This window comes from Vulpes vulpes, chromosome 13 (genome assembly GCF_048418805.1).
Source record: "Vulpes vulpes isolate BD-2025 chromosome 13, VulVul3, whole genome shotgun sequence".
Taxonomy (NCBI): Eukaryota; Metazoa; Chordata; class Mammalia; order Carnivora; family Canidae; genus Vulpes; species Vulpes vulpes.
Window position 1 is genome coordinate 115,740,158 of NC_132792.1, and position 18,546 is coordinate 115,758,703.

At 53.5% G+C, this 18,546-nt stretch overlaps 1 protein-coding gene across 5 annotated transcripts in view; it reads right to left on the reverse strand.

Annotated features, from left to right (window-relative positions):
* Positions 1–10,874: 10,874 nt before the first annotated feature.
* ST8SIA5 (ST8 alpha-N-acetyl-neuraminide alpha-2,8-sialyltransferase 5) overlaps positions 10,875–18,546 on the reverse strand; it is a 59,137-nt gene continuing 51,465 nt past the window's right edge. For 3 of the 5 annotated variants that reach the window (XM_025997055.2, XM_072732289.1, XM_072732288.1), the window contains one exon: positions 10,875–17,463. In XM_025997055.2, the coding sequence (XP_025852840.2) occupies positions 16,995–17,463 (469 nt within the window). In that variant the 3' untranslated portion in view covers positions 10,875–16,994. The remainder of the gene's footprint in view (positions 17,464–18,546) is intronic. The other 2 variants (XR_011996245.1, XR_011996244.1) reach the window with 2 other exon arrangements.

An 18,546-nucleotide genomic window follows, 5' to 3' on the forward strand; every position in this document is an offset into this window, starting at 1 on the left:
CAGGCTATCCTCCTTACCCCGCCCCCTCTCCTCCCCTCATGGAGAATCAGGTGACATTAAGCCCTTGGCATCTTTTTTGTACCAGGCCTCACAGCAAGGGGGCCCCCCTGGGGGCCCTCCAGGTCACCCCAGTGGCAGGTGGGGGCCTCCCCCACAGAGATCCCCCTAACCTCACAGCATTCCAGGGCCATGAACAATGTCACCAGGGCCTAGAGCCCTCCTCAAGAAGGCAGGGCCCCAAATTCTCCAAGCTCCCAGGACTCAGAGGCCTCCATTTCTTTCCATTATTCATGACCTCTGCTCACCTTACGAAGCAGGCAAGGTTCTTACTGGATTCTTCTTGTTCCATCTCTCTGCTTCCAACTCTTTGAGACCGCTGGCTTCTGGAAGAAACTATTTGGCCAGAAGACACCTGCTGCCCTTTGGAGACACTGCCCCAAGCAGCACTCTGAAAATCCACAGAGCGTTTTCTGAGGCCAGGCCAGAGCCATGGACGCTGGGGAGGCCCAGGTGATCCCCACATGCCCGGACAGGCCAGGCAAGGGTAACCAGCATCCGTTTTAACAAGAACTCTCCCATTTGCTCACATGGCTGGCTGCACTTTCAAATGAAATGGTACAAACCCTCAGAGCCCCCTCCACTTGGCCCTAACTTCTCCAGCTCCAGCCCCACACAGGGCATTTTGAGCTGGAGCAAGAGAACCAGGCCCAGAGGCCCCTCTCCACTCTCAATCTGCAAGATAAGTTTCCCTTAGGACCCCTAGACTCCTCTTCCTTGCTTCTTTTATTTTGTTAATATTTTATTAAGGAACTTAATTAAGATTTTATTAAGATTTCTTACAACCTGAGTTGTAAGATTTCTGTGTAAATCCTGAAACACTGGAAATTTCCAATATGCTTGGAACTCTCTATCCTTTGGTCTTGGCAGTAGGAGGCTTTAGACAGAACTAGAACTGCTCACCACCTCCTGGTTGTGTGGCCTTGGACGAGGCCTGGCTCTCCATCCATGGAAGAGGGATAATGACCCATTAAGGCATATCGAGCACTTGTAGAAAGTGCTCAGTAAGCAGAAGCCTCTGGAACACAGTAGGGGCTTACTAAAAATGCCTGCAACTCCTAATCAGGGTTTATCTCTTATTTGGCGTGATGGGGGGGAGCGTGGAGTGAGTAATGCTTTGCTATCATCTCAGATTATTCTAGAAACCCTCCTTTGGGTTCCACATGCAAGGACTGCCCCCATGGGTCCTCCTTCCTCTGTGGGGCCCAGCCCACAACAGCATATCAGAGGCCATGGGTGCACACATTGCCTGTGAGGACTATCCAGTAAGGGCCTATTTCCTTCTCCATCCAGAGAGCAGGGATCATGCTTCCCTGTTCACCAGTAGGCTCCCAGGACCTGTCATATGCCTGGCACCCGATGGCCCTAGCAAGCATTCGGAGATGGGCGCACACGTGTACATGAGCAAACTGCAGGCAGAACCATAAAGCAGCCATGAAACACAAGGCACACCAGCTCCCCAAGGAAAACACAAGGAACGGATACCATTCTGGGCACATTGGGCCTCAGAAGAGGATGCTGCCTTGTGAATGTGAGCAAGCCAGCAAAGGCGGCCTCACACGACTCTGGGCACTGCCTGCAGAAAGGCAAGTTCCTATCCAATCCAGGAAGGAGGATGGGACCCTGAGTGCCATCTGGGGTGACCTGGAGCGGCAGATGGCGTTGCTCAATGTGCAGCAGCAGTTGCTCCAGAGGCCCATGGATTTGGCCTGGACAGCCCTCCCCACCAGGTAGCTGGGATACCTGATGATGCTGGATGGCAGGTGCAGGCCGACAGGGGACTGACCACAACAGGTCACCCAGCCAGGGGCCACCGCAGAGGGCCAGCAGCCAGAGAAGAACATAGCCGGCTCCAAGCTCAGCCCAGAAAGGGGCTCTATCCCCAGGCCAGCAGGAGGAAGGCCTCTGGCAGCAGGAACCTGGCCCCTAGCATGAGGGGGATTGAGCTTTGGAAAGGAGAAGGGAACTGACCTGCAGCAACCACAAGACTTTTCACTAGCCACTCCGTTGTCACCTCTGTGTCCTACCACCTCTCTGCCCAGAGCTCAGCCCACCGACTATGCCCTGAGTCCCGAGGCCCCAGTGCCCAGGACCACCACCTCACCTCCTCTGTTCTGGGTCTTCTCCCTTCCGAGATTCCGCCAAGGTCAATGTTTCCTAAAGCGGGATTCCAGGAATGCCGGGATTAGCCCTGCAGAACTCACCAAGTGCCGATTTCAGACCCCTCACATCCCTCCCACCATCGCCCCAGCAGACCTACTGAGTCAAAATCTCTGAAGATGAAACTTGGAGATCTACAGTTTCAACAGGTCCCTCTCTTCAGCCAGGGTGGGGGTTGGGAGTGAGGGGGATGTACTAAATGTACTAAAATTAGAGAGTAGGAGGGCCTTACACCCACCCAGGTGACCTCACTCACTCCATCAGTTCACCTGAGCTAAGAGGCAGCGTCCATCCATCCTCCGTCCCAGGTGTGCACCGCCCTGGTTGCGCACTGGAGTCACCTGGAGAGTTTTTAAATGCTGAAGCCTGGGTCCCACCCCTGCAGATGGTGATCTACAGGGTCTGAGTTGGCAGCGGAGCCTGGGCACTGGGAGTTTCCAAAGCTTCCAGCAGATGCAGGACATCTGAGCACCAGTCAGCGCTCACACCCCTCCCCAGAGTCTGGGGCAGCTTCATTTTCTGTAGCCACCTGTGTCCCCACCATGGGGAGACATCTCCGACCCCAAACATCACCCAGGAAAAGACCGACATCACCTCCCGCCCTGTTCCACTGAGGGACAGCTCTGCAACCGCTCCAAGTCCTCCGGAGGGAGAAGAGTGAAGTTCTATGGTGGGGGATGCCCGCCCCCTGCTGGCAGCGAGGAGTTTGACCTCTGCTGTTAATGCTGCCTTTTGGGCTCCTTAAAGATTTTTTAAATACAGAGAAATGACTAGGTTTACTCTGGGAAATCCTATACATCCAGACAAAAAAATAAAATGATCATTTTGCATGATCGCCAATTCAGATTAAAAAAAACTATAAAACAGGGCAGCCCCGGTGGCACAGCGGTTTAGCGCTGTCTGCAGTCCCGGGTGTGATCCTGGAGACCCAGGATCGAGTCCCACATCGGGCTCCCTGCATGGAGCCTGCTTCTCCCTCTGCCTGTGTCTCTGCCTCTGTGTGTGTGTGTCTCTCATGAATAAATAAATAAATAATATTTAAAAAATAAAACATATATTGGACTGATGTTTCAAAAAAAATTGAAATCAAGATAGTTTTAGAGACTCCATGGCATTAAAACACAATGATTAAGAGAGCAGGGTCTGAAACAATACCAGGGGTTGACAGGGACACAGAACAACTAGAACTCTCATACCGCTGGCGGCAGTGGTAAGTGGTACAGCCACTCTGGAAAAGTGTTGGCACCGTTTTTATAAAGCTAACCAGACACTTCCCACACCCCCCCCCCGGAATCCCACTCCTGGGTATCTACCTAAAAGGAATGAAAAGATACGTCCACACAAAAGCTGTATGCGGATATTCATACAAGCCTTATTCATAATAACCAAAACCCAGAAACAACTCGGATGCCCATCAACTGGTACAACTCAACCATAAAAAGGGAGAAGTAGTGATACCTGCTACCACACAGATGAATCTCGAAAGCATCAAGTGAAAGGAATCAGTCAGAAAAATGTGCATTTGGTCTGATTACGTGGATATGACTTTCCGGAAGATGTAAAGGCAGACCAGGGTTTGCAGGGGCCGGGCGTGGGAGCAGGGTTGCCAGCAAGGCCGTGTGAGGAGGCAGTGCTTCGCTCCAGGGCTCCCCCCTCTCTCTCGCTGGCCTGGCTCATTTGCTGGCGCTCCGCGTCCAGGCGAGAGCCCACCTGTATAAGGCCCACAGGCGGGATCCCTGGGTGGCGCAGCGGTTTGGCGCCTGCCTTTGGCCCAGGGCGCGATCCTGGAGACCCGGGATCGAATCCCACATCAGGCTCCCGGTGCATGGAGCCTGCTTCTCCCTCTGCCTGTGTCTCTGCCTCTCTCTCTTTCTCTCTGTATGACTATCATAAATAAATAAAATAAAATTTAAAAAAAAAAAAAAAAGGCCCACAGGCCACTGACTCAACCCTCATCCCCAGCTCTGTGGCGTTAGGACCCCGTGGGTGGTTGGCTGGGTGTGTGCTCAGGCCAGGCGCTGCAGACCCACTGTCATCCCAGGCAGGGCCAAAGCCACTGCCGGCCACATCCTCCTACCAGGCTTAGCATCCCCCAGGCTTAACTGTGCAGGGTGGTTATGCACCCTCATGGATAAAGCTGATCCTTGGATTCCCATCAGTTTCTTGTCTACTGATAAAAACCCAAGGAGCAGACATGGTAATTACGGGAATCACAAACCCCTGATTATCGAGAAGGGGCTGTTTATCCCGTGGGCCATTTATACATGCGCACATTTGCACGTTACATATACACATGAAATGACCTTACTGCCCCAGCCTCATTCCCCTTCAAGGGCATCCTCCTGCTGCTGAATGGATTCTCCTAAAGATTGCCTTTGGTCATGTCACTGTCTGGCTCAAAAACCTTCACTTACACCTCAGGGAAAACAAATTTTGTCAGCCGAGACTCTGGATCACAAGCAACAGGAACGAACACTGGCTTGTTTAAGTAGAAAAAGGATTGTTTAAAAAGTCAGTGTTGGGGGCAGGAGATCTCTCGGACTTCCCATGAGGTCTTAAGGGGCTGCACACGAGAAGGGACACCTGGAAGTGCCCTGATCTGGGGAGGCCCTAGTGCCCCCAGCACTGGGCCTAGAGAGGCAGTTTGTACCAAGGTTCAGCACTGGCCTCTGCCGCCCCTGCCCTTGCCACCCCTTGCCAGAACAGACTCTGCTGCCTTCCACCAATTCAGAGTCAGGGGCTTGTGCGTCTGATGGGGTGAGACTAAGTCATGGGCCTACACCTTGCTGCAAAGGTGGCTGGGAAAGTATTTGGCATTTCAACTCTTAACGTTGGGATCTGTCCTCTCCTCAAACTTTAGAAGGGCGCTCAGATGCGAGGCTGCCAAGGGAATCACCAATGTCCCTGACACGAACCCTGGCGCTTCAAGCTGACATTGGAGGCCCTCTGTAACTGGACCCCACCTCTCCCTTCGAGGGGGTCACACATCCCTGGTGCGTTCCTTCTGCAGGCCTTAGTCCATACACTCTGATGTTAGAGCTGCAGCATGCACTTCTGTATCAGCCAGTTATTGCTACGTAACGAGCAACCATTAAAAAAAAAAAAAAAACCCTGGGTAATGCATTATTTCTCACATGTCTGGAGCTTGGCTGGGGTGACTCGCTTACCCTGGGCTCAGCTGGCAGCTCTGCATCAAGGTACAGGACTGGCCAGATTTGGCTGGGGAAGCTCTGTTATGTGTGGGTTCACTCAAGGGCCAGGCTGAAGGAGCAGCCCCTGCCAGAAAGCTCTTTCCGTGGCCATGGCGGAAGGGCAAGTGGGGTGACCTTGACGCTGCCAGCACGCTGAAGCCCTCCACTCGCATGGCAGCTTTCGGCTGTGCAAAGCAACACACATGGCCGATCCAGAGGCAAGGGCCATAAGACTCATAGCTAAGGGTGTGGATGTGGCAAGGGGTGAAGAACTGGGATCAGTAATTCAACATACCTGACCCCTCTCCCTCCCACCAGCCCGCACTCCCTTCCAAGGAAGTCATGTGTTCCCCAGTGCCCCCTAGAGCATGCATGTGGCCCTCAAGACGAGATCAATGAATGAGCCAATCACGAGTGTGCGTGTGTTGGGGTGAGTGGGGTGTAGAGAGCACATGTAAGTAGGAGGAACCTGAGTGTGTGTCCTGAAAGTCTGGGTCCCACCTGTGGCTCCCCACCATCACGTATGCCCAGTTTCTCACCCACGGCAACCAGTGGGTCGGCTATCTCAAAATGAACCATCTCCTATTCTGGAAGCAGGGCCACTGATGCAGTGGCGTGAGGTTGCTGGTTTTCCTGTTTCACTAAAATGTTAGTTCCCATAGCCACTTTAGGCTACCGGGGATATTTAAAAAGCTCACCTTCAACCCTTCCTGCTCAGTCTGATCCATTCTGCTCAGAGCCACCGAGGGATTTGTACTTAAAAAGAAATCAGATCACGAGCCTCCGTTAAGTGTTTATTAAAGAAATAAATGAACTACATTCAACTTCTGTTCCCCAGCTTATTGATACATTCATCCCTTCATTCAGTCAAAAATATATATTGAACTCCTACTTCCCTGACCCTCAGATTTTTCTTTTTTCTTATGATGACAAGACTAGAATGCAGTGCCCAGGTCTCAGGGCTAACCCTCAGACCACGTCCTTAGATTCCACAGTTGCTTGCTTGAGTGTTTGGTGTTATGCTATCATAATAAGAAACATTTAACCATCTTGCAGGTGGCATCCATCCTTGTTGGGAGGGAGGGAGGAAGGTCAAAGGTGAGCTAAGATCCAGGTTCCGTAGGAGATTGAATGCAGAGTGCATGGGGCTGTGTTCTCCGCTGGAGGGAGCTGGGGGGCTGGGGACAGGGAGGCACTGAAAGGGTCAGGAAGAGGAGGGGCCGGAGCGACAGGCTGAGGCTGGGGCTGCCTGGGGTGTCCACAGGGGGAGGCTGGCTGGCCAAGGACATGTCAGCCCAGGGATGCGAAACATTCCATTTGAGGTTGCGCATTTAGAGATGGCTTCCATCCTTCTTCTCTCCTCCCGTATCACTCTGGGATGCATTATCCCATCACTGACGGTCTGCATCTAGTACCTGAGTGGTTAAGGGATATAAAGCCAAACCATGCTCAGGAGCAGGAGTCTGAAGGCAGAGGGGCCGTGAAAATGCCAGCCTCTGGGAATCTGCACGTTGTCTTCTCCAATGGGAAAACATGGGGAGGGCTTTGGACTTCCCCAAGATGCTGATCTGGGGAGTCTTTTCTACAGGCTAACCCTGGTCAGGCTGTTCGTGCATGAATTTTAAAAACTGTATATATGTCTTACATATATATGTATATAAAATCCTATTTTAAACACACTCATGGAGATTGGCATGGAAAGAATCTTTTTAAAAATGTTATAAGAAGATAATTAGTGCTCAGAGGCCTTTTGATGTGACTCCAGACCTTGACGGCGACCTTGCTTCAAAAAAGTAGGTCTGCATAGCTTCCATGTAGGGGCACAGCTGAAACACCACCTGCTCCGGCAGCCCTCCAGCCCGCCTGGACTCTTCCTCCTCTGACTCGAGCCTGCGGTGCCCTCTCCACATCCTCCTGCACCCTGTAGGGTGTCACTTCAGCTTCCTACCTGACTGTAGGTCTGGATCTGGTCTCTGCACCCTTCTTGCGAGCCACCTGCTCCCCGGCTCAGATGCAGACAGGTCTTCCCATAAGGACCCCACCCAGGACGGCCCAAACCTGTGCCCAGGGTGGCTGTGAGCCCCTCGCAAGAGCCAGCAGCTTCCTCGGGGTGGGGGGGGAGGGTGCTGTGCCTGCGAGAGCCCAGCCCCCAAACACACACACACACACACACACACACACACACACACACACACACACACACACTGGGCCACAGCGCAAGAGCCTTTGCTAGATGAACTGACTGGTTTTATTGGGTGGAAAAGGAGGGCCTTTCAAGCACAGTGACAGATACAAAGTACCCTGATTATACTCTGAGGACAGATCAGTCATCACTCCCAAATCCCTCAGGGACAGCCACACACGGCTGGCAGGGTGCTGCAGGGGTGTGTGATCCCCGCTCCCGAGCAGGGCTGCATGAAGAGAAGGGAGGGCTGGAGCCCGTGCTCCCTGGGCCCCGGAGGCCACAGGGCCATGCTCTCCAGGGTGATCAGGGCAGTCGAGGAGCCAACCCAAAGAGCCAGGGCCAGGGGCTGTGTTCCAGCGACATCCCAGTGCCGCTCACACCGAGTGTCTCCACGTCCCAGCAAATGACACCCAGGTCTCCCTTCCCTTCCCAGTGTGGCCCAGTGCCGCGTGATTGGGCTCCTGAGAGAGAGGAGCAGGAGAGGCGCCGGGCCCAGGAGCACACGGGGCTCGGTTCGTCCTCCGGTGCGGGAGGCTGCTCAGGGTTGAGTCAGTGCCACCAAACCCTCAGGGACAGACTTCTCGGCCTTCCCGGGACCCATGAGGCAGGGCTTCCTGTGAAAGGACCTGGAGCCTGGCTGAGGCCACGCACAGCTGTGGGGCAGGGAGCACCGGGCCACCAGTCAACGGGTTTCCACTGCTCCCCTGTTCACCTCCGTGGTCTGTCCTGGCTTCCTCTAGGGAGCCAGGTGGCCGGGGATGGACCCCAAACTGTAACACTCAACAGCCCAGCAGACGCTCATTGAGATAAAGTGTTGTTTAAAAAAAGAAACAACAGATGCATATATTTTAGTCCAAACAATACGGCTTCGAAGAAGAGTTATGGCTTTCAGACGGGAGGGCAGTTGGGTCTGGAAAGGAAATTTGCAGGCCACTGGGAAGACCCTGTCGCATCCCTAAAACATGTGTGCAGGTAAGGGAGCCCCAGGGAGGGCCAGCAACCGGGGCAGAAGGACACACTCCCAAGGCAGCCATGGTGAGTCAAGGGTCCCACTGGAGAAGGGGACAAGAGAGTTGGCCCCTGTCACCCAGGACCCCAGCAGCCTCCTCCCAATGGCCTCAGCACTGGGGGCTGCGTCCCTGGCTCTGAGCTAACTCCATCTGCAATCCCACTTTGCTCAGGCCAGGGGTGTTGGGTGACTCTGCCAAGCAAAACTGCCTCCACTCTCACCCCCTTGGGTATGGCCAGCAAGTGTCCTGGCTCTGGGGCCCCTGAGCTTGGGACCTAGAGAGGAATGAACACCGAAGAAGATGTCTCCCTCTCCCCCCGATCCCCCAGCAGGGAGTGAGGCTGGGGCTGAGGCCTGGGCCTGGACCTGAGGCCCATCAGCCTGACAACCTCAGACGGAAGAAGCAGATAAGCCCCAGAGGCAAGAGCAGAGCACGGCTGCCTCCCTCCCGGCCCCCAGCACCAGAACTCCACCACAAATCCCGTGTGACCTGGGGCATGCCACTGTCATCTTTTCGGGGCGCAGTCAGACAGGGAGGCCCCTAACCGCCCCAGCTTCTCACGGAATACAGCCAGTCCTGGTGAGAAAGGAGTGAGGAAGGTGTTTGGAAAGCAGAAGTGCTCACCTGTGCAGGGGGACAGTGGGGACGGGGGGAGTCGTATTCTCAAATTCACAGATAAATCCAGGCTCGGGTCCTGGCAGCACCTGCCCTGGTCCCAGCACAGCAAAGACACCAGAGGTGGAAGCAGAAGTGCAGAAAAGGAACATCCTGGCCCTCGCCCTGGCCCCCACCATGGGCCATGCTGCAAGTCTCAAGGGGGAGGGTAGGTGGAAGCGGTGCAGCGTCTCCTCCTTCCTCCTCGCCTCCTCTGCTCTGAAGGGTGGCAAAGATCAGAGGGAATGACACCTAAGTCCAAAAGACTGAGTTTGCCCACCTCATTTATCCTATGCTATCAGAAAATGAACTATTGGCCCTGCCTGAACCTCAAGATAACGCAGGGCTAACCTTTTAAGCACCAAGATTTCTATGACTGTTTTAAGTGTTGCGGGGAGGGAAGTAATTCCAAAATGGGTGCACTGCTTCCTCCTCCTTCTTAAACATAGTATACGGCTCAGCGCATTTCCCTACCCCCATCTGGTTGAGGACACCACAGGCGAGCAGACCTAAAAAATGCTTCGTGACGACGCATTTGCCCCTCCACTAAATGGCCTCAGATCACTTGGCGCGTTCTGACACGTACAGTTTTGATCTTTGTAATGTCGTTACTGCTGTCACTTCTTGCTAGATCCAGGTAGCTGTTGTCATTCTCTTAACTCGCTTTCCTAGGAGAAACCAGAATCAAGTTCCCCAGAATTGAATTCAGAATTAAGGTGAACCCCACGAGGGATCTGCTGTTAGCACAATATTTGGTCCTAAACAAACAGAGCTTTTTAGCATCTGTTTCAGGGGCTCAAGATTAATTTTCCTTCATCTGAGTCCACAGCTATATAAGGGCTGAGTGAGCTTGCTTGGGTAAGTTGTCCTGGGAGGTGAGGTGTGTTTTGACCTTATTTCGGTAAGATAGGGACCATATTCTACATGAACAAGTCTCCCAGGTGTTGGGGCGGGGGGGGGGGGGGGGGGGGGCTGGGGGGGGTCTCGTAAACTTTGCACTTGAATGTGGGATTCTGAGCTGCCTGTCATTTGGATCAAGTTCTCACTGGGACCACACCATTGGGGGCATCTGCAGAGGGAAGGGGCAAGGGGATGTGTCAACCCATTGGAGGAGACTGAGACAGGATCCAGACACTATGTAGCTGGTTTCAACTGGAGCCTTTTCCAAAGGAAGGTGGAAAAGGAAGGAAGAGTGTAATGCAGCAGGAAGGGACCTCTACTCCCTGGGCACACAAGCCATTTCTGTAGCACATCTTCTCACCACTACCTTCCTACTTGTTTTCCATGGGTTCGGTGGGGGTGGGGACAGATCACTGCACCCAGTTTCCCTACACACACACACACACACACACACACACACACATACACTCCCTGGGGCCCAGGAACGGTCTGTGCCAGAGAGTGCAGTGTGGCCCACCGATGCTATCTGCCTTCCAGCACCGGTCACAGAATGACCTTCCCCTGGTCACAGGTTGGTGGTCCCACACTCCAGAGACATCAACCCCTTAGCTCTGATCACAAATGCATGGTATGGTAATCCCAGGCACAAATAAATTCTTAATCCAGGCCCACTCAGAGCCCTCTAACCTGGGAGAAGAAATATCTATGTACCTTTGGTTTAAAAATATTTCTTAATGTTTATTTCAGTGTTTAAAATGTTCGAAAAAAGAAAAGCTATTTGGTACCTTTAAGAAGCCTCAGGCTCCAATCGGCTTTTCCCAACCCCCAATGCAGGGGTGGGGGTGGAGGGTGGGGAAAGTAGGAGAACAGGGTCCAGCTAGTCAGAAGATCCTCTAGTGGCCAGGGACTAGTGTCACCATGTCACCACCATCACCATCACTTGGGAGCTGTCTGAGAAAGGCTCAAGCCAACTCACCAAGTCAGAGACCACAGGGCAGAGGCCCAGGAGCCCCTGAGCGCTCCAGGTGACTCGGACTCTGACAAGGGTTCAAGTTCCAGAACCACTGCTCTAGAATAATGGTTCCCAACCCTGGCTACATGTTAGAATCACCAGGAAAGTTTGAAATACCTCGGTCAAACCTCAGACCAACTGGATCTGGGGGCGGGTGGGGTCCCAGCAGATGTATTTCCCAAGGCTCCTCAGATGACCCCAAAGTAGAGCCAGGGTGGAACCTCTCTGCCTTAGGGCAATGAATCTTAACCGCTATGCAATAGAATCACATAAGATTTTTAAAAATAAAGATAGGAGGCCCTCTCCCTAAGCCGATCATATCAGATTCTCTGTGAGGGCGGGGACGTGGCATGGGGGTTACTTTATGAAGATCCCCAGGTGATTCTAATGTGCCCACAAGGCTGAGAACCACAATTCAGAGGAAATAAAACTTTTACCCCAAAGCTGAGCAAGTCATTTTGTTGAAAGAAATGAGTTACTTAGTTGCCAAGGGAACCATCCCCGGAGGGGAAAGAAAGACAGTCACTGATTTCTGGCTTTTGTGCCAAGAGCTACATCAGCGACTGTTTTTTGAAATGAAAAAAGCCGGGAGGTGGGGGGGCTTCACATAAAAGACTATGCAGGGGAAAATATCTAGACTTGAAAAAAGATGGGCAGAGCTGCTGCCTCTCGGGACGCTGTGTAGCCAGGACAGCTAAGGCCTGCTAGCAAAGCAGACCAGGTCCGCGCCGAGCCTCCACAAAGGCGCCAAGATCATCAGAAGCCAGGGACAGACCAAGGGCCCGGGACAACTGCTCCAGATGGAAAGGAAAATCAGAATTCTATTACAGAGACACTGGAAACAGTTAACATCATTGAAGAACAGCTTGTACCTGCCTAAATGCTTCTGTGAGAAATAAACCAGTCACAAAAAGACAGATACTGTATGATTCCACTTATGCAAGGTACTGAGAACAAATTCACAAAGGCTGAAAGCAGAGCTGTGGGTGCTGCGGGCCAGAGGCAGGGTGGCGGGGCGGGAATGGGAGTTCTCCTCTGATGGGTACGGAGCTTGTTCTGCAACATGAAAAGTGTTGTGGAGATTGGTCGCACAACAATGTGAATGCACTTAGCACTACTGAACTGTATACTTGAAAAATGGCTAAAGTGGTCAATTTTATGTACATTTTATCACAATCAAAAATAGGGGGAAAAAGTATATCTGATCATATCCAGGCCAAAATGGATTTCATAAATGTTTTAGATTTCCAATTATTTCTTTTGTCGCTAGCTTAATGGCAGGTTATATTTTATACTCACGTTTATACAAAGTGCAGAAGTTGGGTTGTGTGCTATATCTCCACTTTCACTCTTTTCTCACTGAAGCCCCTAGTCTGAATTTCAAGCCAGACATCACCACTCACTCAGCAGCAGCCACCGAATGGCAGGCATCATGGGGGGGTGGTTCTCCAGTAGTTATGCTGACATCGAAGGTGAAAGAAAAGGAAGAGCCAAGGTTGACCCAGTTTCTGGGGAAAGTGCAGGAAAGCCATTCACCAGGGGAGGGATGTGGAAGGGAGGAGGCAGAGGGACCGGTGCTGAGTGTCTAGTTTGTGCCGGGTTCTATGCTAGACATTATGAGACCCTATTTCACTTGACTTTTGCCACAGCTAGAGAGGCTGGTGTCTTGGCCTCACTCCTCAAATAATGGATCAGAGGATCCAGGGACTTAGGCAGCTCCCTGGAGGTCACCCAGCTAGTACATGGTAAGAGGGAACCCTGAAGCCAGGTTGTCCTTTCAACTATGTCAGCTGAGGACACAGTGAGGTTGGAGATGCCGTGCAGGTAGAGACGTCCAGAAGGCTGTGGTGAGTGTGCTTCTGATGCTCTAAGGGAGACCTGGCTTGCAGGTAAGGGGGCTGAGACACAGGGACAGGACAGGGGGGTGTGAGGAGGTGAGATTTCTGCAGGAGCACGCCTGCTGAGAGAAGAGAGCCCTGAAGAAGCCTCCCAGGAGGTGAATCAACAAAGGGGCCTGAGAAGGAGTATTCAGAGACAGAAATAAAGTCAGGGGAGGGTGGTTTGTTAGGAAACAAAGGAAGAGAGGCCTCAAAAGGATGGTGAAGCCACCACCACCACCCCCATCACATGTCACGTGAACGTCAAGGATGAGGCCTGAGGAGCGGCCACTGCTTTGGCCATCACCAACCTTCAGAATTCCAGCTTAACTCCGGTAGGCCCTGTCTTCTTCTCCTGGTAACTGTCCTGGAGTGCAGACTTGCCAACTCCCTGCACAGCTCCTGTGCAGCATGTGGGCTCTGGACTCAGCGTCTGGACACCCTCTGGGGAGAGCACGGGCTACGATTTGATGGTTGGTCCCTGGCACCCAGCACAATGCCTGGCACAAAGTAAGTGCTCAGTAATTACTTGTTGAGTAATTACTTGTTCAGCCCAGCTGAAGCCAGCCCTGTGCCCTCCCTCAACCAAAAGGAAGCGCTGCCCCTGCTGGCTCCGCCCACTCAGCAGAGTGCAGGGCTGGGGGCTCTCTGCTCTCTGCAGCACCAGGTGACCAGCCAGCAGAGTCGCCCCAGCAGCTTTGCTGCTGAGTTTCACAGGCTGCATCTGACCTTGAGCCACCTTCCGTTCTGCTTGGCTAAGCACTGAGTCATTTACTTGTTTTTGCTGCCTTTTAACCCTGGAGCAGTGAGTTTAGCACAGAGAAGACATGGGGGTTGTTTTATTTGTGGGAAATCGATTTCCCTCAATGAGAATTTAACTGGTAGTCTGCACTACCCCATGGTACGGAGTTGGAGGAGCAGGGAACAAAGCAGGGGGGCTTCCTGAGTCAAGGCCCACATCCCTCAGAGCCTTTGAACACAATGTTTTTCCCACAAACACCGACTGCAGGAGAACAAGCATGGCCTGGAAGTCAGGAGAATGGATGAGTCCCAACTGAGGCACTCGCTGGCCATGGGACTTGGGCAAGTCACTCAACATGTTGTCACCTAACATGTATGCTTTCTGGGCATCTCCCCTCACCTACAAGATGTAGAGATGATCTCAGCTCCCCGCAGGGCTGGAGTGGCACCCATTCTACCACAGGTGGGTGAGTGTTGCTACAGTGGATGGGGGTGGGGGACACCTCCAAGCAGAGACTGTCTCCCGGACCCAGGACAGCCTCCCAGAGCATTTGTCCCTGGAGCAGGGCCCAGTAACACCCTGCAGAGGCACCTCCATCAGGATCCCTCTTGTTCCAGCCCTCATGACACTGGCTGAGAAGCAGCTGAGACAGACGAGCATAGGCTTTGGGGTTCCACAAACCTGGGTGCGATCTCCTCCATTGGGTGCCTGACCATGGGCAAGTCACTAGATCACTGTAAGCCTCCAGTAGGAGCCTCCTTACCTAAGGGGGTCTTGTGAGGACCACAGGAGATAATTGAAAAGAAACGTGCTGGGCCTGACGTGGAATGAGAGCACACTGAATGTTAGCTGTTAAAATAGTAAACACTACTTGTGGCTCAGATCTGTATATCAGGGATGCCTCCAAAAGCAAATTAGAAGTTGTAAAGACCCTAGAGATCTTTCGTAAGCTTCTAGTTGTAAATATGAGGCAATAGGTCTGTGGGGAGAAAAGAGACTCGCCCTAATACCCACAGGCAGAAATGGGACCATGAGTCCCGACTCCTCTATGGAGTGAATCATGACGTTCTATCCCCCGCTCCTACAAGGGCCCTGCTGGGGCAGACACCAACCCACGGCACCCCCAAGCAGTGGGAATCCTGACGTCTGATTGCCACGGCTCCTGCCCCCAACACACTTGGAACAGAAGTGTCACCCAGGGGCTCTGTTCAGTAGGTCACCCCTCCTTCTAGGTCTGTCTCCTTAAATGAGACAAAATGGTCTCTAGGAGCCTCACAGTTCTGACATTCCACGGTTTCAAGAACTGGGCTCAATTAACCACAAACATGCAGATGGAAACCTCAGCTAACTGGAACCTTCCCCAGAAGTATCTTCCTTGGGAGGGACAGACAGAGCCCAAGAAAGCCTGGTCATCCCCAGGCTCACACAGCTTTTCCCAGCGTATGGCTCACTAGGGTCTAGTTTGTCTCACTGGCTACCTCCCTGCTCTACAGACAAGCAGCCCAAGGCTTGCCCAGTGAGGACCAGGGCTCAGAACAAAGGTGGAAGGTCAGCCTCCAGAACAGGGTTGTGCATGGAGCATGCCCTCCAGGAAACACAAGCCCAAACCAAGGGGATTAGCCAAGAAACGAGCCCTGGACCAGCAGCCTGGAGGCCCAGGGCTGAGCCCATGCTCTCCTCTGTCTCTCCCTGGCTGGGCCTGCTGCTCTGCCTATAAAATGCAGTCACCAGATTGTGCTCCCCACTCCCAGCTGAAACCTCACAGCTCCTTGCCCTTCTTGGGCTGGGCTGGGGTATGCCCTCCACCCCGAGAGGACAGTGACTCTGCCTTTATTGGTCATCCTGTCTTCCCAAGCCCACCCCCAGACCCAAGCAGAATAGGCTTCTGAGAAAAGGCAGGAGGGGCCTGAGGTCCTCCGGAAGTAACATTCCCCGAAGCTAGGTTCTAAGGCAAGTCTTTGTGGGTGTCTATCAGGTAGGACCACACTGATGGCCTAGACAGCATGGGGGAAGCAAAGACAGTGAACTTCAGAGGCAAAATGCCATGCTAACTCCTTTCAGCCCAGGCACAGCTAAATTCCCAAAGCACAGGCTCCGGGTGTCCATGGGTGGGGAGGCCACCAGGTTTCATGATGTGGGAAGTCCTGCCTTCACAGTGGAACCCTCAGTGATGCTGGTGTTGGAGGCCGTGAGGCACTTCCATCTGCGAAGCTCATCAGTCACATCTCAGCGCTTTCCAGCCTGGAGCCTACAGTTTCAGCTCAGGAACACAATGCAGCAGGATTCCGCAGGATTCGGGAACAGAAAGAGGAAGGGATCTTATAAATAACTCCTGGTTAAAATAGAGCTGAAAATAAGGAGACGGGAGAGGAAGCATATTGCGAAGCACAGATTAAGTCAATACCATTGACCTGAAAACCTCCGTGCAAATGGCTGGTCCTTGTCATTAGGAGGATCAGACACAGGATCGGACTTGGAGGTGCCGAGACTATGTGTGTGTGTCTGAGGATGCGTGTGAAAGAGCATGGCTCTCAGCTGAGAGTGTTGAGGCGAAGATGCTAAGACACGGGGCTTGAATTACATCTCATGGTGTCACTTAAAGGACTTACATCAGCTGGAGTGACCTTGATTAAACCCTGGACCTCCCTAAGCCACTGTATCTGTCTTCATGGGAAGGTCCGGCTGCTGGGTAGATCTGTAAGCTCAGAGACTCTAGATAGCAAATCACGGCTGGGGCCTCGGATAAAACTCAGGAAGCCAAATCTTGACCGTGCTCACATGTTCAGTCTCCCTCATTTCTGTCCTTCAGGGCCTTCCCTCAGCAGTGGCAAGGCCACTACAGTGTGTGCTTTCCCGAATGCTAAAATTAAGTGCAAATGTGCTTTAGTCACTTGCAACCCCCAAAGCCCCATCTTGAGGCTTGGCTCAGCAGCTTGCTCCCAGTGGGCAGGGTGGGGACACGGGGACACCCCTGCCCCTGCCAGCCGAGGCCAGGATGCTTAGCACAGAGCTGATTCTACCCGGGGCCTCCCCATCCCTGCCTCCTGGCCCACCCACCCAAACAGGAAGCTGAACACCCCGAGGTAGTGACAGCCCAAACGCCAGGCGCCCCCCACACTGCCCAGCGCAGGAAGGAGAGGAGGAAGAGGAGGAGCGCGGTTCTGCTCGCCCGGGGGTGGCCGGTGGCGGGCCAGCGTGCGCCGCCCTCAGCAGCAGCTGCAGGTGCCTGTGTGCACGCGCAGGATGCCCCGGCTGTGCAGGTGCAGGAAGTTGAAGATCTCGGAGGGCATGGCGTGGAAGCCGGGGCGGGGCTTGACGTTGTCGTAGTAGTGGTGGGTGATGTAGAGGCCCGAGGGGTTCATGGGGAAGGCCCAGAAGCCGAACAGGTGCACTTCCTCGCAGAGCTCGAGCGCCGCTGTGGCCAAGATGAGGCCGGTGCTGATGCGCTTGGCGCGCACCCCCAGGCTGAGCCAGTAGCGCGACACGTTGACCAGGTACTGCGGGTGGAAGTAGTACACGGCCTGCGGCGACTCGAAGTCGTCCAGCACGTACTTGACACGGATGGACACATCGGTGTTGCGTGTGTTGTAGAAGGCGGGCAGCAGCACCGACGCGTTCTCGTACACCTGCAGCACCCGGTAGAAGGGCCGCCGCCACTTCTCCAACTTGTGGAACCTGGGCGGAGGCCAGAGCGAGATGGTTGGGGGCCAGGTCCCCAGGCCTGGGCCCCGGGAGCCCCTGCTGCCCCCACCCGGCAACCCGGGCCTGCGGAGAGGCCCATCCCGCTCCCCACCCTGTCACTCACCTCCGAAGATGAACGTCCTGCCTCTCCCAGCTGCCGCTCTATTTGTGTGCGGAGCCCAAAGGGACAACAGTGTAGGGAGGGCCACGCTTCACCCCAAAGGACGGGGGTGCCCCAGGGTGGGCTTGGTGGGGAAGTGGAGAGGAAGCAGAGGCTCTCCCTGGAGTCCTCAGGGCGTTCACCTGTGCTTTCTTTCCCAAGATCCCCAGTGAAGTACGACAAATGAGCCCGCGTGTCCTCTCTGCCCTCCTGCCCCACAGCCCTCACTTACCTTTTTCTTCACATTAAAGAGCCCCCGCCCCGCCCTCCCCCGCCCCCCCCCCCGCCCTCCCCCGCTCCCCCCCCCCCCCCCCCCCCCGTGGGCTCATCTCTCTCCTCTCTGATGCTCCTTTACTTTGCTGACTCAGTACGTGCTGCTGGCCATTGCACCTGATTTACCAACTCCCCACCCTCTGGTCTCTGGACTGTTTTCCCTTCCACCCCCAGCCTGACCTGGATGGTGTGATGATGCCTCTGGTTGGAATTTTAACCCAATAGCACCCTTCCCCGAGGCCTCCCAGACACATGGACCCCAGGAGGGGAACTGGGTAGGTCCTGAGATCTTTGCGGGAGGCCTCTTCCCAGAGCTGCAGGGACATACCAGCATGGGGAGCTGCCTGCCCCATCACCACTGGAAAGCTTTATGGCCCATCTACGTGAAGACTGTCTAGTACTGGTGCTGCCCAAGGAAAATACAATATAGGCCACATATGTCATTTTAAATGTCCTAATGACTACATGTAAATAAGTAGAAAGACATGGGTGAAATTAATTTTTATCATCTTATATTTAATGCTCACGTTTTATTTAACTTGACATACCCCAAAATACTATGATTTCTACATGCAATCAATATATGCAATTGATGACCAATGGGTCATCCTCTTTTGCATGGTAAGTCTTTGACAATCAGGTGT